The sequence below is a fragment of the Uloborus diversus genome, chromosome 4, assembly GCF_026930045.1.
Source record: "Uloborus diversus isolate 005 chromosome 4, Udiv.v.3.1, whole genome shotgun sequence".
Classification (NCBI taxonomy): Eukaryota; Metazoa; Arthropoda; class Arachnida; order Araneae; family Uloboridae; genus Uloborus; species Uloborus diversus.
This window is the reverse complement of record NC_072734.1, coordinates 53,610,157-53,637,992: the sequence shown is the minus strand read 5'-3', so window position 1 is coordinate 53,637,992 and position 27,836 is coordinate 53,610,157. Positions and strand designations below refer to the sequence as shown.

Below are 27,836 nucleotides of genomic sequence, written 5' to 3'. Positions count from 1 at the left end.
TAAAATTAGACAGTGTATGACATCATTTTATAAGATAATGATATAATTTTACGCAATTTACTTTAATTATTTGCTTGTTTTCTGGAGAAATTATGAAGAAGGCAGATGGTAAGTAAGTTTGAACAAACAACAATTTTATAACGTTTAAGTGTACTTTATTCAGTTGCATATGTTTGTTATTAATTTGAAAATTCAGCAAAACTCAAAAGAGTAATAATATTTATGCTACAAAGAGTCGATACTAAAAGAGTTATGACATGATGCCATGATACTTCTGATCAGTTTAGTTATTATTTGTGATAAAGTGTTTAATTCAGTGAGTTTCAAGCCTTAGATAACCACGCCTTCTTCTCTCATAAAGAAATTGTTATATGCCCCCCCCCCCCCGCCCCATCTCCTTCAATTTTCAAATTTCATCCTAAAGTTGAAAGTAATTTTCAAAATTTTGCGAAAAAAGATCTTATCATACATTGTCTAGTTTCATTTATTTACAATTTAAAAAAAAATGATTGAAATATAGTCACTCCCTAATTTTTTTTCTCACTGGTGTATCATTACCTATGCCAAATTTGCAGATAAAGACGCTACAATGCTCGCTAGCATTAATGCTTTAAAATTATATTAGGAAAGTAAAACATGATCCTAAGCGGTGTCCTCCAACTCTAGATTGTGAAATAATTCCGTAGTAATTAAACGTTCACTATATTAGATGATTAAAAACGATTAACTTTTCTTGGATGACTTTTGTTTGAAAGTGTTCTGCATTGTTAAGCCGAAAATCTTTAAAATATCTTAAGAATTTTTCAGGTTTCAGTTAAGAGATTTTTGAAGAAATTACAACATGTGGACCTTAGTCTGCTTAAAACTAGACATTTTCCCACAAAAAAAGGGATGCTTTCACGATTACATAAGCTACATTTATGAATTTGCATACGTGTATTTTAATTGCAATTACTTGATTGAAGTAATGCATTTATACGTATGTGTGCGTCGTTTTTGCTGTTTGGCGACATGACAGGTGTGCTTTAAAAGGGTAACTGTTCATGTAAGAAACTCTGCCAATTATAGGCAAGGTGTTTTGGATAATTAATTTTCGTATATATACGTAAAATTACGCTCATTTTATAAACCACGTTGAATCCATCACGCTCAGTTAGCAACGGTCATTCCAGGAACCACTTTCTTTTCACCAAAAACGCTCATTTAATAAATATCGTTCAATGAATGAATGAATCAATCAATCAGTTTCAGTCCTCTAATTACAATCACCGACTCAATAAATCACGCTCAAAGACTCCCAATTGGTTTCAGGCTGCCCAAAACCAACTGATTTTTTTAAAGTCGTGAGACGAAACAAGTCTTCTGAAATAGTTTGTGAGTAAGCCTACTCTGTATCAGAAGAACATAACTGTTTTTCGATATCGTGACAAGCAGATCAATGAAAAAATACAACTTTTCCGAATAAAGAAAAGCAAAACTTTTGAAGGGTCATATGACTTTAAAAGTACTGTCATGATGTTAAAAAAAACTTTCTTTGTATTAAAAACTGGCGATAACTTTTCCAAGCTTCAGTATGGAAGTTAATCAGTAATAGTCTAAAAGCCCATGAGTGCCAGAACTACGTCATAGTATAAAAGGCCAAAATGTTTCTCCGTAAGGGCATCATAGTAGGTAAGAAAGGTTCGCTATTATTTAAGTTAAGTTGCGCTGGCTTTGGCGGGAAATAGGTAGAAAAGGTGCGTAAAATTGAGGCAAAAGCTAAACATCCCAGATTCATTCCATGTCACGTGACCTGGTGGTCGACATCCAACCATCTACCATTTAAAGGACGTTTTAGAGAGGAGCGGACATGCCTTTGAAAGTAACCTATGGAAAGTTTCAGCATCTAAAACACAAATCATGAGGATCTGGAATACTCCAAAAAGAAAAAAAAAAGTGGGCTCCAAATGGCCTCCAATGGAGGAACTGTGCCAAACATGACAATTCACTTCACAAAGCTAATCCGCCATTTTGGAGCCCTTTTTTTAGCGGTCCTAGATCCTCAAGATTCGGGTCTTGGAAGCTGCAAATTTGTGTCGTGAGCTTTTCAGAGGCTTGCCTGCACCTGTGCAAAGTTTCGATCAAATCAGACATGTTCGGGTGGGGCGACGAAGTCACTTGAGGTGGAATGATTAAGTTTTCTACCTGTTGATTAACTTTTGCTACCTGTTTCCGCAAAAGCCAGCGCGACTCAGCTTAAATAATAGCGAACCTTTCTTACCTGCTCTGATGTGCATACGCAGTAAAATTTTGAGCCTTTATTCTATGACGTAGGTCTGGCGCTCACAGGCTCTTGCTCTACATATAACAGTAAGAGAAACGATTTTGTTAATGACACGTTACCAATTGTGGTAATTAAAACCAAAATGAATTCAGAAAAATATCTGTGTATTCTGGGTTGGGATTTGACTCTCCACATACTTTTATCAACAGGAGAGTTGGTACTTGAGCAGGGTAATGCTAGCCAGGGACGCTCCGAACTATAATTTTTGGAAGGGCAGAAATTCTCAATTTGCCGAATGGAATTCCAAATTTTGCCGAAAAGAACTCCACATTTCACCGAATGATAATAATTTCGCCGAATCGACATTCAAAATTTGCGGAATAAGGAAATTTTTGGGATGCCATTGTGACCTCCCGTGACCTAACATCGGGACGCCCCTGATCGTAGCATTCACGCTGCTCACTCAACAAAAGCTTGATTTAAAGAAAATGGGTTTCGTATGCTTGATTGAACATCATCCAGTCCCGATTAAAGAGGTGTGGAAATTATTTGTCGCATGCTTGCGCAATTTGTTTCTAAAAATATGCGATAGTATCGAAAGAGAGGCAAATTCCTCAATGCGCGGTTAGGAATATTAAAGAAAATATCAAAAAGAAACTTTAATTTAGTACAACAACTAGTCTATTTTTTCCTTCACAGCGTTTTAACCTTATATGTATTTCCAACATCAAATGCCAGTAGATTTCAAAATTTCATTCATTGCTTTAATTTTACTATACAGGTGTATTTAACCTACGTTTATGTTTTTTACTTTCATTTTCATGAAAGAATGATATTAAAATGTTCCTGTTGAGTTAATTTACATACTTTTTGTTAATACTTTTCTGAACCTTGTACTTTTTCCCAGGGCTTTAACACGTAATTTATTAAGCCGCTATTCAAAAGCTTTTAGTAAAAAACTCATAGAATTTTGAAATCGGTGTTGCATTAAAAGGTGTTACTTTTAACAGTAACAAATGCTACAAAATTTTAGATAAGTGCGTAAATATCTTTTGCCACCTTTTCTCCACTGGTTTAAGCTTAGGCAACATTAGAAATAACTAACAGTTTCCCATACTTTTCTTTGTTGTTAAAAGGAGCTTAGTTTATCCTGACAAACATGAAAATTAAAGAAGTATAAATATTTCTACTCATATGTTTGACTGTGACCATGGTATGACATAAGAGCTGTTACTACTTTTTAAATTATTCGTCTGCTGTGCTTTACATTTATTATTTTTCGATTTGCAACTCCAGCGTTCGAATACGCTACCTTGCGGTGATTTACAAAACTGCTGAAAAAATTAAAGCATTGCCACATTGCGTTCCATGTGTGTCTGTTGACGTAAACACAGGCAGTTTATACTGAGTATTTTTTAACGCATTCCATGTGTCTTATCAGCAACAGAAATTGTTTCGTCCCTTAATAGTATTCTCAAGCTTCTCAAAGTAATAGTAGTTTTCATTATTTCCTCCTAAAAAGCAAGTTGATTGTTAAATGGTGAAAGCGTAAACCACAAGAAAACTCTGGTTTAACAAACTTGTATAACGTTATACCAGGTTAAAAAATTTTATTGTTTTGCGTGAATAAGAATGTGTTTTTTTTCTTTTTTAATCTTAATTTAATTACTAACCATATTTTACAGCAGCATTTAATTGGAATGGACAGTATGCAAAATATTCTCTTGAATATATTATCGTAGAACGAAATGAAAAATGTTTAACCAAGAAAGAATTTACTTTATTGCTTTTATTCTCAGTCGAAAGGTTTCGCCAAATTTGTTTAGAGTTATAGTTTTAGTATTGTGCCAGTAACAGAGTTGGGCAAATTTTAATTGCATTGACAATTAAAGATTAACAATTGATTAATTGATAAACATAACCACAACAACAATTGAACAATTGTAATTGTGAAAAATTACAATTAACAATTAATTAATTGTTAATTGTCGTTTACTACAATTAACAATTGTCGATTGTTCTGTGAATTTTAATTAAAACTAACTCATAAAAAAATGACTGGTTTTGTACAATATATTCTACAGACGACAGGTCTACCTGGGACGTGAACGCTAAACGGTTAGGGGAAACCCGGGTAACGTGAATACCTTAAGCTTTTCTTGATTATTGTCGCTTAGTTATAACTTTAGAAATTGAAACAAATGTTTGTAATCAGTCTTCATTTAATGAACTTGCGTAATGCAATAACAGTTGCCCTTAATATTAATTACACTATCAGATATAAGACCAGTTTTCAACAATGGCATTAATATCCACTTTGCCCAACACCCCGGGTAAAGTGGATTCGTTACTAGGGCAAAGCGAACAGCAACATTATACGTCATAAAACTAAATATTAAAAATAAAATAACCATCGAAAATTAAAGGAACATATCCAGAAAACATTTATTTGCTACAATGCTAATTATTGTAGTTATTGCAAACAAAGAAATTAAACTTAAGAATAAAATAAACGTCGAAAATAAAAGGAACATATTTAAAACATTTTTTGCTGCAGTGCTAATTATTGTTGTTATTAAAAACAAAGAAACTGAACTTAAGAATAAAATAAGCATTTAAAATTAAAGGCTCAAATTAAAAAGCATTTTTCTACAATACTAATTATTGCAGTAATTATTGTAACAAGCAAAGAAATTTTTTTAAAAAAAGGCAACATCCAAAATTTAGGAGCATATTAAAAAAAAAAAAAAATAAAAAAAAAAACATTTTTCTGCTACATTACTAATCATTGCAGTTATCACAAACAAAATCATTACCATTTTCGAATGCTGAACACTCTTTATGACACTACTGAGTACAAATACGACATTGTATCCTGTTTTCCATTGGCTGATCATCTTCTTCAATGAACATTTCGTCGCAGAAAATGCACCTTACATCATCAAACTTCCTTACTCCTTCTTCTTATCATTCTCTTATGCCGTCCTATATTTTGTAGCAGATGTTTTTGATTAATCTTTTTTGGTACTTGGCTTTTTTAATAATCTTCTGAGAAGCTTTCGTCGAAACATCATCTAGTTACTTCATGACAGTCTTTTTGATTTTTCAAATTTTTGTCTTTGAATATACTTTACTGGAGTACTTGTCTGGAGTGTAGATCTCTAGTTTTTGTTTACGTGTTGTTATTTGTTTTATCAGACTGAGGAATAGGTTGTAAAACCGAAGGACTGTAGTAGTTCGTAGAACATCCAGGTTTGGGTGAAGCAGCGGGAACATCATTGCTTTGGACTTATTCTGTTGTTTCAGATCCCATGGGAGTATAAGGACGGTCTTCAATGGTAGCACTGACTTGACATCTTAAAATAGAAGGACTTCCATGTTAGGTTGAAGTGACTTGTCATGAGCGGGAGCAAAGTGAATATGGTATTCACTTTGCCCAATCCGCTTTGCCCTTCTGGTACATTTTTGAGTTTACTAAAAATTGCTAAAAAAACCAGAGCATCTAAACTCGTCGTCTACGGATAGTTGAAAGCTACATAATCGTACATCAAATCCTACTTATAACAAAGAACATGTCAACAATAGTATTAAAGTTATAAATGAAACACTAAGCTTTGTAAACTAATATTGTTTCCCCAAAACACACTTTGTTCGCTCACTGGCGTCGCGTGAGGCGAACTCGTCCCGACGTGTTTGCCGCACACGGAGCGGCAACAGGCGACCGTTGCTATGACAACGCGGCTGCCAGCCAACTAATTATATGGGAGTTATAGGCAAAATTCGCTTTGCCCGGGGTATTCACTTTAGCCGGGTTTCCCCTACCATATTACTATCTAACTATTTAAGTACACATGTTAGCAACAAATAAAATATCAGTAACTGTCAGTAAATTACCTCCCAACAGCAAAGGCTAAAGCAGAAATATGTGAAATACTCGAGTTGAATTGGACCATTGCTTCGGTCACTCGTCTGGGTCTGCGCTAATTCTATATTAGCTACCAGTTTGAGGTTTTCCATCTCCAGCTCAGTCACTTTCCTATGCCGGGCTGATGAGTGCTAATAAGCACGAACCTGCAGTCCTCGGCTGGAAATGACTGAGCTAGCGGTGTATTTCATGTATCAGTAACTTTATTACGAGCAGTAAATTATTCACTGCAGCATATGACTTTTCTCAAAAAATCGTATGGCTCCAGCAACATATTCTCAAAAAGGTATATTTCAATTAAAAATTAATATATTTTTTTCCGTTCTAGTAAAAGTCCGAAGAACATCTGAGCGTAATTACAGGAATGCATCTTAATTACACGATGAAAAAAAATGAACAGAGCGGTCTCTGAAATCTTACGTCCCCTGTTATGTCCTTCTTTGTGATTTCCCCTGTTAGAGGTTAAACTATAAAACAATGATTTGCACAATTTTTAAACACTTAATTAAAACGCAAACATTTACGTGTGGAAAAAACTTGCCAAGACGAGAATAGTTCACGCGGAGAGCGATCAATCAACAATGAACGAAAATACGAATTCGAATAATACTTTGAACTCTATACGCTGCGCTGTACCTATTGATACATTAATTTAATTGTTAGTTTTAATTGTTTCATAAAACAGTTTAAAAATTAATTGAAATTATTTTAATTGTGAAAAGCGATTAACGTACATAAATCTAATTAAATTAATTGCAAAGCACAACTAAAAGTTTAATTGCAATTAATTTAATTGCAATTACTTTTTTAATCAATTAACAAGGCAATTGAAAAAATAATTGATTAATGCCCAACACTGGCCAGAAAGAATCCATGGCGAGATTTCGCATGTCAGTTAAACCATTTTAATTTTTTATCATGAGTGGAATAAAATGGTAGAAAGATTACAAAATTTAATTTGTAAAAAGAAATAATGGTAGATCAATTGGGAAGAAAACTACCACCATATATCCATGAGAATTTTCTTGATAATTTGCATAGCATGATATAATTAAATCATAACTCAGAAATTAGAAGCATACGAAACAGAAAATTTTAAAATTAACCGATTTGGCAATTTGAGAAAAATAACTCAGCTACAAATGCAAAACAATTAGCGCTAGTCAAGCAAGGCAAAGAAGTATCATCTTCTTTCCCTAATAATTCGTAATGTCACATAATCAAACTATCTAGCATTAATTGGTATTCTTGTCAGGCCACAATTATTATTTAGTTTTATCAAGATTTGATAAATATCGAATTCAACATCGTGGAAATGGCTGCTTAGAACTACGAACTACGTAATTTGCATTAATTTTTGACATTTAGTAGTGCTTCTTAAATTCTTACTTCTTTCTACGTAGGCCAGAATATCCACACGACTTTGAAAATTAATTTTAAAAGAATAAAGCGAAAAAATGGTGCATACGAACAAAATTTACTAGGCTTATAAGAATTTTCTACGCTACGGCGTGCGTTTGTTTTACCTTTTTCGTCCGCCATTAGACAGTGGCTGCAGTGCCCCCTATAGTTCGTTGGAGTTGCGAATTCATTACTATCTGCAATGTTTTATATCCCTTTGTGTTATTCAAATTAGTTATCGTCTGCGATATCAATTGTTTTTGGTAATGGCAATGATAAAAGAAATTTTGGTGGAATGTTTTTTTTCTCACCCGTTGTTGACGGAGAATACTATTTTACATTTTACGCAAATATGTTATTAAAGGTCTTCTTTTTTACACTATATTAATTGAAAACTTTGATTTTATGTACTTGAATGCAGTAATTAATTTATTTTAAAATTTCTAAGAGGTAAAACGGAAGAACAAGTGCCAATTTTTATTTGCTTTCATTTCAGAAGATCAACCTTGTTTCAAGCGCCGATATTATATTTCATTTATAGGATTCCTAACGTATCTCATCATGAATGCTCATCGAATGAGCATAAGTGTCGCCATAGTAGAAATAGTGAATCCTCCAACCCATAGAAACCTTCCTGTTCCCCATGTTTTGAATGCAACACAGGAAATACTTCATCAGAGTTCCCAAAGTGAAGTACAGGTACTAAAACCACTAAACTCCATTCCGTAGTTTGATTTTACTGGAGTCTTAATACTTTATTTCGTAGTTTTTGCAATTTTATTTTGACATTATAATTATGTTATGTTTGACGTGGAAATTAACATTTATACTGTATACGGTGGCTAAAAGCAGTCTTATAAATTACTTCTGAAGTACGACATAAATATTATTACCATCATTTAAATTACTAAAGCATACAAACAATAAGTTAAATAAATATGATTGATAGGAAATTTCACCTTCCTAGATAAACTGAAATGTTCATTACAAACAGAACGTTATGATAAATGATTAGTGAACTTTTAGTCAATCATTTTTCTTTTAAACTCGATCTCTCCCTCTCCCCCCCCCCCCTCTCTCTCTCTCTTATATTTTTTTATTGTAGGGATATTCTATTTTTCACCATTTTAGTGACTATTTCGTCTTTTTTTTTTAATCAGTGCAGCATTTCTGAATTGATACGAGACTTTTTGATATCTTGACCTGCAATAACTTCAAATCTAAATTTATTGTTTGCAGTTTTAAAGGCACAGGTGGGCAGTTCTCAAAATGTGGAAGCAAACACAGACCTCAACTTTGAAGCTTCAACACTAAATAACTGTCATTTTAATTAACTCAAAAATTTTTGAGTTAAACTATAATACTGTATAGAGACAAGAATTGACATAAATTATGGGAAAAATGCTCTTCAAATGCCCTTAAAAAATATTTTCTTTGCTAAAAGGCACAATTTTGAACATACCAAAACGTTAACTGAGCAAATGTACCATTTAAAAAAAAATTTTTAATTATTTCCATACGTTTCAAAAAAAATTAAAGGTATGAATCTTACACTGAATAACTTTTTGTTAATATTTTACACAAATAAGAAAAGTAAAGATAGATTATTTACTTTGTAAACGATTTTTAAAAAAACGCAAGTTTGAAATTTGATGTATGTCCAAAAGTTACGATCTTTACGATGCTATTATTTGAGAACTAAGTATATGATGTTTTCGTTTTAAAGGTATTTATCGATCCTCAGAATCAATTTTCAATTGTTTAAAAGTGTTTTCATAAGCTTTTATGCAGTATCTTAGAAGAAAAATGATTTTTCTTAAACATACATGTGAGATGTCCAAATGGCGTTACGATCTTGATGCCGATAATTCTGTCCGTTTATTCATAATTTTTTGATGATCCACTGTCTTCTAACCTCAATAAAAAAGGTTATTATAATGTTATCTTCTTTAATCCATTGGCATTTTGCATAATTAATACGTTACACATTGAACAATACATAAATTACAGTAGAAACATGGCTAGTTATGTTCATAACGAAAGTCATTTTGCGCTAAAATCGCCAAGCCATTGGCGACAACACAGTATACGATAAGCTAAAGGTTACCAGAGAGGAATTCCAGTTTGACAAATGTAGTTTATCGTCTCAGCTGCACCAGTTTTGGCAACTTTATCACCTGCGCTAGCAATTTTTTTATTTTTAATTTTTTTAGAGTTAAGGCTGTTGTCCCAAGTGACAATTTTTTCCATGCAATTTGATGACTAATGATATAATGAAAAATGTGGCGGTGACTATAAATAAACATTTAATACACAAAATAAGCGGCTACATTTTGTTGATGAGCGCCTCAAATGGATTGTACACAAGGAACTATGCAGTCAATATGCATCACAGCTCACAAGATATATACATATCATTACAAAGCGGAAAATGTTTCACTCAACTGGAATTGGTAATTAAATAATTCTCGAAATTCATTCTCTTAGAAACGGTTCATTGGATATAAAGTAAATATAAAATCAGAAACATAATTCACTTATTATTGACAAATTTTTACATGCAATTTGATGACTAACGATAATGAATAAAACTGCGGTGATTATAAATAAACATTCATACTCGAAATAAATTGCTACAGTTTGCTGAGGAGCGCCTCAAATCGATTGTACACGAGGAACTATGCAGTTTATGCAGTCAATATGCATCACAGCTTACAAGATGAATATATGCATATCATACAAAGCGGAAAATATTTCACTCAACTGGAATTGGTAATTAAATAATTCTCGAAATTCATTCTCTTAAAAACGGTTCATTGGATATAAAGTAAATATAAAATCAGAAACATAATTCTCTTATTATTGACAAATTTTTACATGCAATTTGATAACTAATGACATAATGAAAAATGTACCGGTGACTATAAATAAACATTCATACACGAAATAAACGGCTACATTTTGTTGATGAGCGCCTCAGAGGGATTGTACACGAGGAACTCTGCAGTTTATGCAGCAAGTTACCTTTTTGAATTTTCGATTTCGGAAAATTTCGGAGCAAAGTTCCAAACCCCCTCATCTGTTGCCTTAACAGCATTGAAAGTGGTGCATAAATGCGTTTCTACGGTGTAATATAAAGGAAAGAGGGTGAAAGATAAGACTTCAGAATTTTTTTTGACATGTTTTGAAAAAGTGCTTTAAACAATTTAATTAAGTTCTTTTGTGGAATTTGTGTTGTATTTATATGCTTTTTGAAGTCATTATTGATTTTTAATACCTATTTTCAAAAGGATTTATTGCAAAGTTTAATGCTCACATGAGATTATGTCTCCTAGAAGTAGAACAAAAAGTGAGATTCTGGTAGAAGTATATTCTAAGTTTGGAAAATATCTGCAGGAATGAAAGTTAATAGTCCAGAGAAATACAAATGTTATTTAATAAAAGAAGCTACGAGTTTGTATAGTTATTTCCATGAAGCTTTTTTTTACCTTTCATCAACTTCTTGAAAATCATTCCAAAACTTTATTATATGTTAAGAGCAGCATGTATAGCCATTCAAGTACTTCATTAATATCCTCTTTATTATTAAATTTCAAAATTCAAAAAGTAGTAAATAAAATTTTCATTGGAAAAGTTAAAAATCAGATTAACAATTGTCAAAAATGGTGAAACTTACATTATAATGATGTCCAAAATCCGTTACCTACAGGACAACAATGTCCAAAATCTGTTACCTACAGACTGCTGATTTGATTTGCTAATTAACAATTTTTACAAATACCTGCTGTCTTTTCAAGTTCATATATTGTGTTCTAGGTATGCATGCTGTAGAATAAAAGCAAAATTGATGTCAAATTTGAAAATTTTTGAAATTGCTCAAAGTTAACTTTTTTGTTCCTACCTTTTGAGAACTGCCCAGGTATGCTTTAACATTCGCTTTAAGAACTATTCACTCTGTTAAAAATAGTACGCAAATATTGTATGTGTTCCTGTAAAATTCCGAAACCAAGTAAATATTCACCGCTGATTGTCAAATGTCAACATTCACATAGCAAAGACATCGGTTAGTGACTATTTCCTGTGAATCACCTGTGCATTCGACAATCTCCCATTTCGGTCTTTTCTTTATTCACTGAAATTTAAGGTTTGATTTTCTATGCTGAAGTATAACTTTCTATTCTATTTTAGACCACAGTAAAATATGACTGGAGCCCTCAAATGCAAGGCATTATTTTAGGTGCTGGATTCTTTGGATATGTTTTAACACTGACAGTTGGAGGAAAACTAGCAGAAACGTTTGGACCCAAAATCGCACTTTTTAGTGGAACATTTGTTTCATCTTTCACGACTTTGATCACTCCTTTAACGCCAGCAGTACATGTTTACTTTTTGATATTCATTCAATGTGTTCGAGGAATTGCTCAGGTTGGTAAAACTAATGGACTGTTATTTTTTAGCAGCACTAGTTTTTTAAAAAAAAAACCATTTATATTTATGTTATATGGATGCCTCACCTGCCAAATCAATTAACTCCATGAAGCAAAAAGTTGAGAAAAATTACGAAGAAGATTGTGTTTTACGTAGGAATAAATAGGACCTCGTGTTGCATTTTCTGCCATCACATGGTCAGAAATATACTGAACCAAAACTTTAATATAAAGTCACATGCTAAGCATTGATTAAGCACTATTTAAGCATAGATGATGATTTTTTTTAAAAGTGGAGTTAATCGATTTGGCAACAGAAGCATCCATATATTACTTATTTGAAATGAGTTTCAAGAAAATTTTTAATGATCAGAAATTTGAATCTGATTAAAGGAGCTGAGGATTTCTACTTCCACATTAAAAATATATTTTTCATTTTTGTTTTGAATATTCAAGTTGGTCCACTCCGCAATATCTGGTTTCTTTTATAACTCAGCAAATTATCGTTGGCATTCACTCTATTCTACACATCTGAGTAATTTGCCTCCGTGTAAGTCTCTGCATGGATAGTTGTTGTATATGGATAGTTTCTCTATGAAAGAGAGTACAGTCGACTCCCGCTACAACGCGATTCGACTTGCGCGAAATGGCTATAACGCGAGTTTTTCACGAGTAACGAATTTTCGAGATTACTCGAATTACTCGCTCGCAACTCGAAAATATTAGGAAAGAATCGCGGTGCTAAGTGTCGACTTCGTTATCGATTACTATTATTGGTTGCGTGAATGTACTTTCATCCTCTTAGCAACAATGACTGCTCAAGTTCACACATCGCACTAGTGTAAGCATTACTTTTTTAGTGTATAAATCGTCGGCACCATGCTAAGCTAACGAATGTGAAAATGGGCACTTTTCAGGAGAGCCAAAATCTAAACATATTTTTTTTCTACCTTACGCGTTTAGTTATTTTCAACGTTTAAATTTTTATAGATAACTTTACGAGTAAAAACATTATCGTTTGAAGTAGCCCTTTTTGAGTACTGTGGCAAACATTGAGTTTGAAAAATACGATTTTTCACATTCGTTAGTTTAGCACTGTGTCGACGAAATCATCACTCCATATTTTCATTTATTTATCCTAAATATGAATTGTGATGAAATATTGTGGTCCCTAGTCACGCTGTTTCATCTAAAGTTTGTGAAGATGAAACAAAAAGCGAAAGTTTGCGACATTTTAAGAAAAGGTAAAGATTCTTGATTCGCTTAACCAACTAAAAAGTGGATATAAGGTAGCACGACACTTAGATATGAGTGACTCTTCCATTCATACAACTAAAGGTCATGAAAAGGCAATCTGTATCAGTTCAGAACTTAGTTTTAGTTTAAAGCACTACTTTATAATTGAAAGTTGCTCTTATATTGTGGATTATAGAGACCCTGAAAGAGGGGTTGTTACTTTAGATGGAAACGTTACATTATTACTACTGCAGACTGTTTTACTTTATGTCTTTCACTCCCTTTGATTACTGATTTTGAGCATCGTAACTTTATTTTATGTTGAATAATGCAGCGTTTTTAAATATACAGTAAAAATTCAGATCTTTTTGTAAGTAACGATAACATATAGTTAAAAAATACTCCAAAATAGTTTGAAAGGTGTTGAAAAATGTCTATAATAATTGGGTATGTTAGTAAAAAAGCATATACATACAATTTTTCACAACGCGAAATTTCGACTTACGCGAGGAGCCTAGGAACGCATCCCTCGCGAAAGTCGGGATGCGACAATTCATTTCACTGTCCCTAAATCTTTCTATGCTGGTTTCCTCTCTTTGATTTTCATATTTTTTTTTCTTTTTTTTTTTTTTTTTTTGGTCTTGGGTCATAAAACTTGATACCTGTATTCGCTTTTTTGTAAATCTAAACCGCGAAATATTTCTACTGTTAATATAAATTGAGATTGTCTTTTGTTCGTTCAATATCAAAGTTTTTTCTCGTTAGATTGAAAATTAACAAATGATTATTTTGATGCCAGTGTTCAGGTAAAATTATTTACAAAAAAAAAAAAAAAAAAAAAAGGAAAAGAGAAAAAATAATTGGTCATACTTACATACGATTTAATACGCAAACGTATAAATCAAATTTATTTTACAATTCCAGTACAAAAATCAACTAAACAGCCAATCATAAAATAAACACTGATTTTAATTGCTATACGATGAATTATTTTAATACCAAACTAATTATATACGATCTATTAATTTTTAATAACCGTTTGAAGTCGAGGCCTCCTGTAAACTACTACCTAACGTAACTGAGTAGGTTTAGTTTTGAAGACTTTCGCGTTTTGTTAAATTATGTAGTGTTTAACTCAGGATTTGGTGGATTGTCAGTTACGTAAGTCGAAATTTCGCGTTGTCAAAAAAGGTACGTGTATGAATTTTTACAAACGCACTCGATTAGCTTAGACGTTTGTAAACACCACTGAAAACTGTTATAAACCATTCCTAAACTATACTTTACATTTTCTTATAAAAATTACTGAATTTTAACTGTATTTTTTTAAGCTGTTTTATTCAACAAAAAATACTGTTACGATGCATAAAATGGATGTTCAATGGGAGAGAAAGACATAAAACAAAACATCACGGTACGTACTGTCTGTGGTACTAATTGATCTATACAGTGTGCAGTAAATACAGTAGCAATATATGTAACTTAAAAATGATGATGATTTATGATGCGTGATCTCAAATAGTTATTTTAATATATTTTCTAAATACAGTTGCTTCGACGTTTCCATCTATAGTAACACCCCTCCTTTTGGTTTCTGAAATCCACAATACAGGAGCAGCTTCCATTTTCACAATGTTTGCATTAAGGACGGATACAAGGGAGGGGCGATGGGGGCGATCGCTCCTCCCTTGAGACACCCTGCACTGGCAAATTTTCCGAATTAAAGTCTTAAAACACAAATGTAGGCCATATTTGACGACATTAAGGAAAGAAATGGGAATCGAATATGAATCTCCTTCTCGGAAATTTTTTAGAGTTGAAGTTTCAAAGATTTTGATCAGACAATTTTTTGCGATATTAAGAAAAAAGGAGTATGGAGATCTCCCCAGGTAGATAATAATGTTGTGCGCCCCCCCCCAGCCCCCACACACAAAACCATGTTTTAATTAATTACATAGATAAGTTAAAAAGTCAACCGCCCACTCCTTAAAAAAATTCTGGATCCGTCCTTGGTTTGCATTTTGCACAGATACTGTTCTGCGAATGTTTACGCACGAATTGCCGTTTTATTGACTTTTAATTGTACGTATGGAAAATTCATGCGTACCCAACTGTCGTGCTAAAATCGACGCATTGTTTAGTTGTTCAAGCACATCGAGCATCTTTATCTTTTATTTAGTTGTCAGAAATTTTCCTTTTTCTTTCCATCTTCACAAACTTTACATGAAACAATGGGCTTAGGAACCATTATGTTTTATCTACTATTGCTCTTAGAATGAGAAAAATAAATGCAAAATGCGTAGTTATTTGTATAACACTAACAAAGCGATGCTTGGACTAGTACGTTAAGGAAACTTCCAGTTTTAGTGATGCTAAAGGGATGAAAGTCAACCGACGAAACCAATATTTTTAGTTGCCAGTAACGAATTCGATGCTTACACACCGTGATTCCCTTCCGAAAATTTTCGTGTTGAGAACGTGGAATTCCCGTTAGCTCTAAAAGTCGTTACTGGTGAAAAACTCGCGTTGTAGCCATTTCGCGTAAGTTGAATCACGTTGTAGTGGGAGTTGACTGTAAATGAACTTCCCGTTTGCTTCAGAGGAGTCTTTATTCAAAATTTGCGATATGACTACTATTGATTAATACAGGGGAAATATTTAGGGGGTACTCCTCCCAAGCAAGAGCCCCCTTTAAAGGAAAAATACCCCTCAAAACACCCCCCCCCCCCCCGCCGCCCTTAAGGTTGAACAACTGATTAATATTAATGTTTTATGGTACTTTCTTTAGCACTGAGTAAAGAAAGTACATTTGTTTTATGGCATTTTCTTCAACAATGAATTTTACATTTAATCGTTATTGAAATTAAAGGTAGTTAATTGTTTTTTTGCCCACAACTTTTTTCTAAATAACAAAAATGGTGAAGCAAAGGTTTTGGACCTAAGTTTAATCACTCCTATCCATTACAAAAAAAAAAACCATAAAAATCGCTTCCCTAAGTGAGACACTATGAATTTATAAACAACAAAGCGCGAATATGAAATTTGAAGAGTTCTCTCGATTTCTCCAGGATTCCTCATACCCGGATTTGAAGATCATTAGACGACCGGGAGAAGTATACCGTTTCAAACAGAAAAGGAGTTTTCGTAATCCGTCCAGGCGTCTTCTAGTAATCGGTTAGCATAGCAGATAAAAAAATTCCAACGAAGTCTGTTAATTAGAATTGCCATAAGTGCAAATTAAACTGACTGCGTCATGAAATGTTAGGTCTAGAATACTTGTCAAACTTCAGAAATCGGACACCAGTTACGATTTATTTATTAAGGAATATAAATTTAATCCTCAGAAGGGGCGGGGGGGGGGGATTTTCGTCTTTGATTCCCCTTGAATTGAACACTAAATATATTTTAAAACTGAAAGATTAAAAAAAAGAAACTTTAATGACTAAATGAAGTTATTTATTAGCAAAAAAAAGTTTATAGTAAAGTAATTAATTCAACTTATTTCCGTAGCAAAATATATTTAATTTACTGATTCGCTACATGAGTAATAAATAAAATAGTAAGACTATAATTTAAATTAACAGACGGCGTCATGAAAATCATACATCCCGATTCGTGAGAATTAAATATCTTTCAAGACAAGATTTCTCCGTCGAAGAAATGCACCGTTCACGCCACAACCACGTGACCTGTGACATATCGCGCAGCTGACGCAAGCTGGTCTACGTAGCCACAACGTATTAAATTTAAAGTTTCTTAGATTTCTCTGGGACCCATCACCAGATCCAGACAAAATTAACATGGGACCATCTGGAAAGTATACCCTTAAAAACAAAAAAGATTTTTTCAAATCTATCCAGTATTCTTGAAGTAATACGAAAACATACATAAAAAACCGCGAGACGAAATCATAACCTCCTTTTTTGAAGTCGGTTAAAAATTGACACCTATATCATTCACTGTGCAAAAACGAGAACAGTTTGCGAATGAAAATTAGTTAAAAAGTATTTTCCCTTTCAAAAAAAAAGCATTTAAAGGACAGAACAAACAACTTACTTGATTGAACCAAAACGCGTACAAATAGACAGTAGAGAAAAGAAATATTGTTAATTCACGTATTTAAGTAATGATCAGGTAGTATAGTTGTAACAATACTGATGTGCTCAAGTTTAATCAAGCACAGTTTTATTCAGTTTAGGTGAATTTAAGTTAAAACTACAAAGTCTCTTGGATTAAGTTGGTAATTTGACCACGGAGCAATTATTAGTAGTGCTATTTTTAAAAAAAAACTTTTTCAGGATGAAAATATTTAGAAAAATTTTATCACACTAAACTTTTTTCTGGAGCATTTAAATAGTTCTTAGATATAAATACAGGTTAAACATTTAAATAATTCCAAAAGAGTACAGTGAAACCTGTGTAAGTTGACCACTTGCGGTGCACTACTCTAGTGGTCAACTTAAACAGGTAGTCAACTTACAGAGGTCGATTTATATGATAAGGGCCTTAAAAAAGCGGTCAACTTAGACAGGTGGTCAACTTCACAGGTTTTACTGTATATAAATCTTCGAAAAACAGTCTCGGCGTTTTACAGTCTAATTGGCTTTAGAGATTTAAAGTGATTTCAGCCATCAAAGAAAAAGTTTTATAGTAAGTGCAAATGAGTTTATACTTAAACTCATAAAGTATTTTTCTACTTTTGATTGTTGTTTTCTGTATATATTTACGTTTAGTACCTCAATGTACATTTTCATAACAAGCCCCATTTGGTTTTAAGAATGGAATTATTAAGACCACATGAAAAAGTTTAAATAGAAAAGCAGCAAACAAAGCTCAGCTAAGGAATTTAAAACAAGGCCAAAACCAAAACAGGGGTTAGTTTTGACAACAAAAAAGGTTACGAAAAGGCTGGAAAAGGTAGGGTAGACCGGGGCAAGTTTACGCATGGGGCACATTTACGTATATAGCCATATAATCAAATATAAATGTTAATAATAAATCAACGAAGTGTAGACATTATGTAAATTTCCCCGCAGGTACTAAAGCATGACGTTGCACCGCTCAGAGACTAGTCTTTAAATGATCATGTCTCAAATGTTTTTTTTTTTTTTTTGAGCAATCACGATTGCTCATTGTTCTCACTCGACTGTTTTTGGCGTCCTATCATTTTATTTTCCCACCACCTCCCTCTGCCAGCACCACCGTCGACCGGCCTCGCGATGCTGCTCCTCTAGCGAAAACCGTCTCTAGGTTGCTTCCATATCCTACACACACACGTATAGATACACACACCTACACACACACACACACACACACACACACGCACACACATATACCGGCACAAACACACACACGCACACACATATACCGGCACAAACACACACGCCTTCCTATACACACATACCCACACACTCATGCCTGTACACAGACACAAACACACACGCCTACACACACACATGCACACGCCTACACACACATGCACACACAAACCGACAGATACACACTCGTGATTGCGAAAAACATAATTTGAATTCAAAATGTCAAAATTCAATTTTTTTTTCTCCTTTTTTTTTTTTTTTTTGTATTGACTACAAGTGTAATGTTATTCCTGCTTATATCTTGATATATTTAAATATTGAAACAAAGAAATGAATCATAGTATTGCAGTGTCTTTTTGAAGTTATTTTTGCTGAAGTGTAGGGTAGATCGGGGTAGGTTTGCGCATGGGACACGTTTATGCAGTGCCCAGTTTCAAAAACGAATTATAACTGAAGAGCCAGCAGTCATAACAGATTGATGCTGCTCCCTAGCAAATATTCTCACAAGTTTTTGAGCATCAGTCGAACTTCGGTCTAGCATGCAGAAAGAATAATTTGTTTTCTACCGAGTCGAGTAAATTTTGAGTTGAACGTTTTGAAGCTTATTGTGAGTAAATAATACTTAAGATAGCAGAATTTTATCCTTTTTTGAGAATTATATTAGTATGAACTGAAAGTTATTACATTCTTTTACACGTTAAAAATAAATCCAAACTTGGCGGCGGGGCAAGTTTACGCGCTGAAGTCTAAGCACCTTTTTACGCACGTTCTTACTGTGTCTTACTTCTAAACGTTTCGCTCCAAACTGTCTCAAAACTTTTTAGTATTTTCAGACTATTTAGTTTTGAAAATCACCATTTAATTTTTAATTGAGTTTCAAATTCGTACATTGTAGCTTACAACATTGCAGTGCTGTCTTCATGCCCGTTCTGCTTTTACCTTACACACTATTCAGTCTGTAATAAATTTGCTTTATTTTAACGATGGTAAGACATTATGTTCAAAACACTATCAGAATTACGTTAGGTATCAAAATAAGTATGCGTAAACGCGCCCCGTGTCCGGGGCAAGATTACGCAGCTGACTTGGACTCAAAAATAATTTTTTTAATGGATAAAAACAGAAACTAAGCAACAACTGAATATACCAATTTTGACTCCATTAACTGCTTCAGCAAACCGCAATATCGGAAATTTCCTAAGTGACAGCATAAAATTTTGAAAATTCATTGAAAAAAATCCGCGTAAACGTGCTCCGGTCTACCCTACAGGAAAGACAAAAAAAAAAAAAAAAAAAGAACACGAAAAAAAAAAGGATGAATGGAAGCATATCAAACTGGAAAACCTAAAGGTGGACAAGTTAAGAAGACAAGCAAAGCATCAAAAAATGATAAGAAAAGAAGAAAAGAGATTTAATAACCTCAAGTTAAACAGTGAGTGAAATACCCTTAGATTTCGTGATCACGTTCTGATAGAGATACCAGGGAAACTGAAATTTATGACGAACAGATGACTTAATTTCTGGCAAAAGGAATGCAAGAACTCTGTGGTCCTCAGATTTTATTTTAGCACATAAATAGGAGAAATATTGTCTAAAATGTAAAAATGTACAAAAAAATTTAAAGTTCTGATGGATATTATAAAAGGAAATGTTCATAATTCTACTCCTTGTAGCCAGAATCAAACCTTTTTCTTTCTTTTTTTTTTTGAGATAATTCGTTGATTAATTGTAACTACTCTTCAAGAGCCTAAGTAAATATTTTCGAGGGTTGTTTTAAAGAGTCAAAAAGATCACCCACACCGGTTGAAATAATTAAAATTAATTTATGGAGACATAAGAAAAAGTTCAAAATAAAAAAAGCTAGAAGTGGTCATAATTGCACCAACTGATAATGCAGAGTATTTATGAAGTCTTGCATCCATAGAAAAATTTATTCATCAATCCTAATATAAGAGTTTATATCCCTATTAGGACTGTTATGAACAAACCCGCCAGATGGTAAGGTGCTGGACTCCTCGTTGGACGCGTTTGTCTTTGAATGCCCTCGGTAAAATTAAATTCCTAGCGCAGTTTCGCATCAAAGAGAGCCCAGGTGCTTCCATCTGGTGGAAACTGGGCGTCAGAAATTTCTTGTTTCATGCATCAGCGCTTCAGTGGTTTCGCATTAAAGACTGATGCCCTGTCGGGGAGAGCGCTAGATTTGGTAAAGGCCATATGACTTCATAAACAGTCTCATTAGAATCCCCCCCCCTCCCCAGTAGGTAAAATCTGGTTGCGTCAGTGCCTGGCATAGTGTTGTAAAGCGTCTAAATATTTTCAGAACTATGAAAGGTGCACTCACAGAATTGTACTAACGTTGTAAAAAAAAAACTTGAGCTAAAATGGTCAAAACGAAAAAATAATTGTGTTTAAATCTGAACCAATTATGTAATCACTTTTTTTCAACCAGTATAAGACTTTTTTAACACTCTGTACCCTACATATTACGTATTACTATTCAAAACATTTATATTCTTCAAATTCATTAAGCTGCAGATAAAACGTTTAGAGTGCTGATATTTTTCAAGTGTTTACTTGTCAAGTTAATAAAACAACGTTATTCAGTTAAAAGTGCCTGACGGTTTGTATGTAAAAATTAAAACCGTTATGCCGTAGTCACAGTTAATGCATGCAAATCGTGTCAAATCAAGTTAAAGAGGCATTTCGTCTGTTTGAAATAATTCTGTTTGGAAAAATATTGCACAAAATAAATGTAGGGGAGATCGGGGCAAGATGACGAATGCCTTATTTTTTCCGTTTTCCCCCAGTCTCTCCCATCTGCTGTTCGTTCAGCAATAGTATAGAGACGCTGAAATCACCATATTTGTGTTAGTTCTGAAGCTCTGATTGTTCATCGTTGCCACGATCAAACTTTTATGCATCAGTAAAAAAGCTCTGCTACAGTTACAGATAAGTTATATCGTGTCTTTTTAGTATTTATGAGAAACTTAGTATAAATACTACCTATTACCATGAATAAATGTCAATTAATCGCCTTCTCTTATGGCAATGGAGAAGAATCCGTTCAAACAGGCAGTCCGGGGCAAGATGGCGAGGTCGTCATCTTGCCCCATGTTTCGGAATTTATTAAACTAACTACGTTGTCCATTTTATTAAATCCTGTAAACGCTTATTTGTCTGTGTGTTTGTTCACGCGACCTTGCGTTTCTATCTCCTCTGAGTTTAAAGGACGCATTGAATCGAGGGAGGTGTCGTTCGAAAGCCGGTGACCAGAGGCTATTTATAAACTAGTTGACCAAATGACTAGTTGACTGAATTAAACCAAGCAAAGAATCTCCTGCTCTGTTGATTATTGATAATCATAAGTTTGCAGACTATCTTATATTGCAGTGAAAAAAACATTATCATGCGGTTGGGTTGCCACCCCACACATCGCATCGTTTCTAGCTCCTGGTGCGTCATTTTTCTGCCTATTGAAAACCTACTATAGCCAAGCATGTTACAACTTTATGGCCATTCATCTAGGACAAACTATCACACACACAATTATTGGTAGACTTTTGAGCACCGCTTATTTCAAACCAGCTACAGTTAGAAATGCCAATAAAGGGTTTAAGGAATGAGGGATCAAGACTCATAATTCCCTTGTTTTTAGCGGACTATGATGTTGTTAACGATTAAACTGAGAATAATAGTGCTAATCCTCAGACCTTGGGAGTGGAAAACCAAAATAAAAACCCTCCAGTAAAAACGGGTTATGGCAAATACTGATTCCGATGCACCAAAGAAGCCTGTTAGTGTTTCTGATTTCAATGCATTGCCTAAAGCAACACAATTTGAGAAAACAAAAAAAAAAAAAAAAAGCAGAAAACTGAGCTCAAACATTCTTACCAAGCACCATCAAAGAAATGTCAGAACAAGGAGCAAAGCGGAAGGACAAAAAAGGATTATTTAAAAAAAAAAGGGAAACTAAGCTCGTGAAGCTAAAAAGGGAGTAAAAAAAACGTAAACTAAGTTCCTTTAGGTCTAAGGAACTTAGAGTTCCTTGGACCTAAAGCAACTGAATAGACTTAGGTCCAAGTCTATTCAATTCATGCCGATCAATTCAGTTGCATCAACTTCAAAAAATGGTGTTATAAGATACCCTGCTTGTAAAGAGGAATGTTGTGACCCTCCAACAGAAGAACGGACCCAGTGCTGTAAAAGTCAAGAGTGGTGGCATGAGGCATGTTCCAGTTATGGAAACGGCATTTTTATTTGTGTCTATTGTTCGCAGCACAACTTAACACTACAACATTACGCTCCAATGGATTACGTTTAATTTGATTTTTTGTAATACGTAAAAAACAGTTATCATTTCTAAAACTAGGTAAAACATTCAAAACATAAAATGTGTTCAACCTTTTCAACGTTGTCATCTTACCCCAAGGTCAAAGTCATCGTGCCCCAGTACTGAGGCAAGATGATGATTTGTTAAGGTCATGAAAAAATTAAAATATCCTTCGTTATTTTTATTTGAAAAATTAAATGGTAATATATTTAATACCACAAGGGAATACTCTAACAGCTCATCTGAAATTAATTTTACTATCCTTAAAATAAATTAATAAACAACAAAAATTGTTAACATAGTCATCTTACCCCGGTCTCCCCTACAATAAAAATAAGTTTAAATACTGAACACTTAACATGCAAGATTTCGCACGTTTTTCAGGGGTTTATGCTGCCAGCGACTAGTGTCTTATCAGCAAACTGGTATCCTAAAGCTGAAAGAGGATTTCTGGCGGGTGTTGGACTTACAGGATATCAGCTAGGACGTTTAGTAGGAGGAGTCCTTTCAGGGTTGATCTGTGACAGTACTTCGATGGGAGGGTGGCCTTCAGTGTTTTACATTTTCGGTAAGTATTGTAATTCATTTTTAATATTTCCAATCCATAAATCCTGTCAGGTTTGATGGATTGAAAAATGACGCGATTGTTGTGATCTCTTAGAGATGCAGTTCTAGTCATATTGCAAAAGTTCATTATTTTCGTTTGTAAAAAAAAGGCTTTGCCAAAATTCATTATGTTTGCTTGTAAAAATTATATAAACGAAAGGTTGTGATAATGTAGTTCATACATCTCAAAAAATTGCTTTAGCGATCTCTTAAAGATACAATTCTAGTCATATTGCCAAAATACATTATTTTCGTTTGCAAAAAAAAAAAAAAGCTGTATTATTTTCTTTGTAAAAAATCAAATTTTTAAAAAAAAAGAGGTTGTGACAATGAAATTTGTACTTCGCGAAAAATTGCTTGTGTTGCAGAGTAGATTAAAGCAAGTTATTTGAGTGTTGGGGTAAACCTAAATCAAGGTCAATTTTTTAGGGAAAAATGGAGAAAACCGCAAGTTTAAGGTTTGAAGTGAAATTAAAATAAAAAGATTGCTATAGAAATTAGGCATCGCATTTCCTTATATATTTTAAAGGCAATATTCTAAGTTTGGGAGACATAGTTTTTTAATTAATAAGGTTTTTTTTTTTTTTTTTTTTTTTTTTTTTTTTTTTTTTGTGAACTTTTGCGAAATAACGAAGCAGAGCTGGACATCATATAAACTCCATGGAAGCAAAGGCGATTTCATGTCAGTGTAAATGTAAGTTATATGTATCACTAGAGGATCCGACAGACGTTGTTCTGTTCAAACTTTGCAAATTGAAAAGTTAAAAAATTTCAATAAACTATCAAGTGTTTGAGCCGTTTTGTAGAAAAAAAAGTAAAAAGAAAATGTTTTAAGCTGATTGGTGTCAGAATGCGTATATTTATTACAACTTGATTTATCTAATGCCCACTGAGCAGGTGATCTATTAACTATTTTTTCTCCCGTACTTGATGGTTTGTTCCTTCAGCCATACTCAAAAGATAAAAAGAGTCCTCAGATATTAAGTGTGAAAAACTAACTACCCATCCAGAACAAACGGGAAATCCCACTGCAACATCCCCTATATAAAAAAGAATAAAACAATCGAAAGGATATCGTTTAAAAAAATGATAAAGGTAAAAACAGTTATCTGAATAAGCGAAAATCACTCATTCCCCTCCCCCCTCCCGATGTAAAATAAACACATTCTTCAACTAAAATGACTAAACACTCTTTACATTAAAGGCCAAGTCTCCCATTTTGGGAACCTTTGATTAGAAATTTTTTTCTACACAAATAATAAAGATATTTTAATTATTTATTTTTCCCCTTAATAATTGACGTGCCTGGCTTCGATGGTATTTTTTTTTTTTTTTAAATATGCATTTTAAATACTATTTTTTAAAATTGTTCAAACTTAAGAAAAAATGCTTCATTTTACTTAACATGGAAAAAAAATCACAAAAAATAATTAATTCCAGATCAGAAGTTCAGAAACTTTAAATTTGAAGCATAATAGATGTCTTTTTAAGTTATAATTAACAGCAGTTAAAAAAAAATTTTTAAAGGATTTTATAGAAGTTTATTTAGAAAGTTCCCAAAATGGGAGACTTGGCTTGATCTGACTAGCAGAGCCGAGTCACAGCACACACCTGTTACACAAATCAGTGAACCCCTTTATTGCATGAATGAACTCTCCCCTCTGCATTCTTTACTGCTGAAACTCTGACCTCTTTGTTATTGAACAAGGTCATCCCCCTTTTGTTGTTCAAGAGCAGGTTTTTTCAACAAACAAGTGACATTCCATTCGTTCTATAAAGAACTATACAGTACAGCTAAGTGCGTGCTAAATACTTGGTCAACATTGCAAGTCTGACAATAAGAGAGCGAGATTGATTTCCAAAAGGGAGTGTTTTTGCTTTTACTTTAGTATAAAAATGCCTGTAAAATTTTTGACCGTGCAGCAAGCCTTAGACTATATGGATACATTAGATTCAGATGAAATTTCAGCAGATGAGTGTACAATCACTTGTTTGCCGCCAGATCCTGGTCGGATTACTGACGAAGAAAATTTTAATGAAAATAACTTGAGTGATGCAGATCCATTGGATGTGTGTGGAGAAGTAGAAATTAATTTAAAACGGCGCAAAACGCGAAATATTTCAAGGAAGAAAATTTCATCTAAAAAAAGAAAAAAATACCTGAAAGAAAACTATTTTTCAAGTGATGAAGAGGACTTGAATAAAAGTCAAACGCAACAAAAAAAAAGCCTGAAAAATTAACAAAGCGGAAAAGAATAGCAAAAACGAATGATGCAAAGAGACAAAATAAATTAACAAAAAGACCGTATGTTTGGAAAAAAGAACTAGCTCCAATGGAATTTGAAAAAACGCCAGTTTTAGAAGAAACACACCCTGAATTAGCGAATAAAACGCCGTATGAACTGTTTAAAATGTATTTTGATTCAGATATAATGAATGTTATCTTAGAGGAAACTTTATGGTATGCTGCACAAAACAATAATTGCGCATTTTCTTTATCTGAGAAGTCACTAGAAATATTTTTTGGAATTCTACTGTTTAGTGGGTATTACTCTTTGCCTCAAGAAGACTTGTATTGGAGCAATTCGGATGACTGTAACTTGCCTTTTATACAAAAGGCGATGAGTCGTCAGAAATTTAGGGAAATAAAGAAGTACCTACATCTGTGCAATAATAATTTATTAGATGGTTCTGACAAGCTGGCCAAAGTTAGAGGTTTTATAGACCTCTTTTGTAAAAAATTGCAACAATTTGGAACATTTTCTGAATTTTTAAGCATTGATGAGGAAATGATCCCCTATACAGGAAAACATTCAGAAAAAATGTACATGAGAGGAAAACTCATCAAGTTTGGATTCAAAGTATGGGTTCTTGCTTCTTCTCAGGGATATCCTTACAATTTACAAGTACGTTGGAAAAGATGCTGCAATTGATAGTACGAATTCCCTTGGAACGAGAGTTGTCATGAATTTGACAGAATGCATTGAAAACTGCAGAAGACATAAAGTTTATGTTTACAATTTCTTCAATTCTCTGCCATTGCTAGAAGAAATGCGAAAAAAAGAATGCCGTCTGAGTGGAATAATCAGAGAAAATCGTCTTCAGAACTGTCCTTTGAAAAATAGTAAAGTTTTAAAAAAAGAAGAAAGAGGAGCATCTGATTATTTTATAACTAAGGATGTAAGTGTAATTAAATGGAAGGACAACAAAGTAGTTTGTTTAGCGTCAAATTTCGAATAAATTGAGCCCATGGGGCACGCAAAACGTTGGTGTCAAACTTCTAAGAAGAAAATTGATCTACCTCAACCAGGAATAATCGGCTCATATAATAAATATATGGGTGGAGTCGATCTTCTCGATAGATTTCTAAGTTCTTACCGGCCCAGAATAAAAGGAAAGAAATGGTGGTGGCCATTTTTCACCAACACTTTAAACATGGCTGTGGTAGCAGCTTGGAAAATTCATCGAGAGATGAAGGGACAAATGTCTCAATTGACATTTTTACGAGACATTGTGATGAGCCTTATGAAATCAGAGAGACTGGAACCGTTGCAGATGTCTCGACTGGGGCCACACCCCCCAGTTAACTCTAACGTACGCTTTGATGGTGTGAATCATTTTATCGTACAGGCAGGAAAGCAGTCCAAATGGAAAGTTTGTAAGAAAAATACGCGATTATGGTGCACGAAATGTTGCGTTTTGCTGCACAAAAATTGCTCAGTTTTGTTTCATACTAAAATGTAAATGAAGAAGAAATAAACAGGTACACATATATATGAAAATTTACAACATCCTTATTTTCCAACTGGTATTTGTTGAATTTAAGTTTTGAGTATCAATAATTAATTTTTCTTATTTGATAAAACCAATTTTAAGTGTTTCTTTACTAGATTTGCTAAGATATTTAAATTAAAAGTTCAACTACATCATTATAGGGTCAGGTGGGTAAAATGGGTAGTCAAAATATATGGTTTAAAAAGCCAGTTATTTTAAATTAAATTTGCATTTTTCTTTTGAGTTGGTTATTATACTTGGCTGTTCTTAATTCTATATCACAAAATATATTTTTTCAATGGTTTATTTTTTAGTGAGTGATAACACTTTAAATTGAAGTCGATAAATTCAAACCGCATGGTGTCTGCTTAAACTTTTATCTCCAGCTCCTGATTTTCGAGGAATTTTTTTTACTGTGTCATAATACCTTTAGTTGGACATTTTTATTGCTGCTTCAACTTACAGGGAAGAAAAAAAGTAATTTTTTCTATTTTTAATCTCATATTTTGAAAATGGGGTAAAATGGGTATATATGGTTAGGCTCATCATTCCAGCA

General features: G+C 33.5%; 1 protein-coding gene across 1 annotated transcript; it reads left to right on the top strand.

Annotated features, from left to right (window-relative positions):
- LOC129220575 (sialin-like) lies at window positions 1-26,439 on the top strand. Its single transcript, XM_054855007.1, has 5 exons — window positions 1-108; window positions 8,086-8,288; window positions 11,778-12,014; window positions 23,285-23,468; window positions 26,312-26,439. The coding sequence occupies exons 1-5, from the start codon at window positions 93-95 to the stop codon at window positions 26,437-26,439; spliced, it is 768 nt and encodes a 255-aa protein (XP_054710982.1). The 5' UTR covers window positions 1-92.
- The last annotated feature ends 1,397 nt before the right edge of the window (window positions 26,440-27,836 follow it).

Coding starts and splice junctions, on each gene's coding strand:
- LOC129220575 (XM_054855007.1), top strand. Junction 8,289..11,777: donor GTTCCCAAAGTGAAGTACAG/GTACTAAAACCA, acceptor ATTCTATTTTAG/ACCACAGTAAAATATGACTG. Junction 23,469..26,311: donor TTCAGTGTTTTACATTTTCG/GTAAGTATTGTA, acceptor TCCCCTATACAG/GAAAACATTCAGAAAAAATG.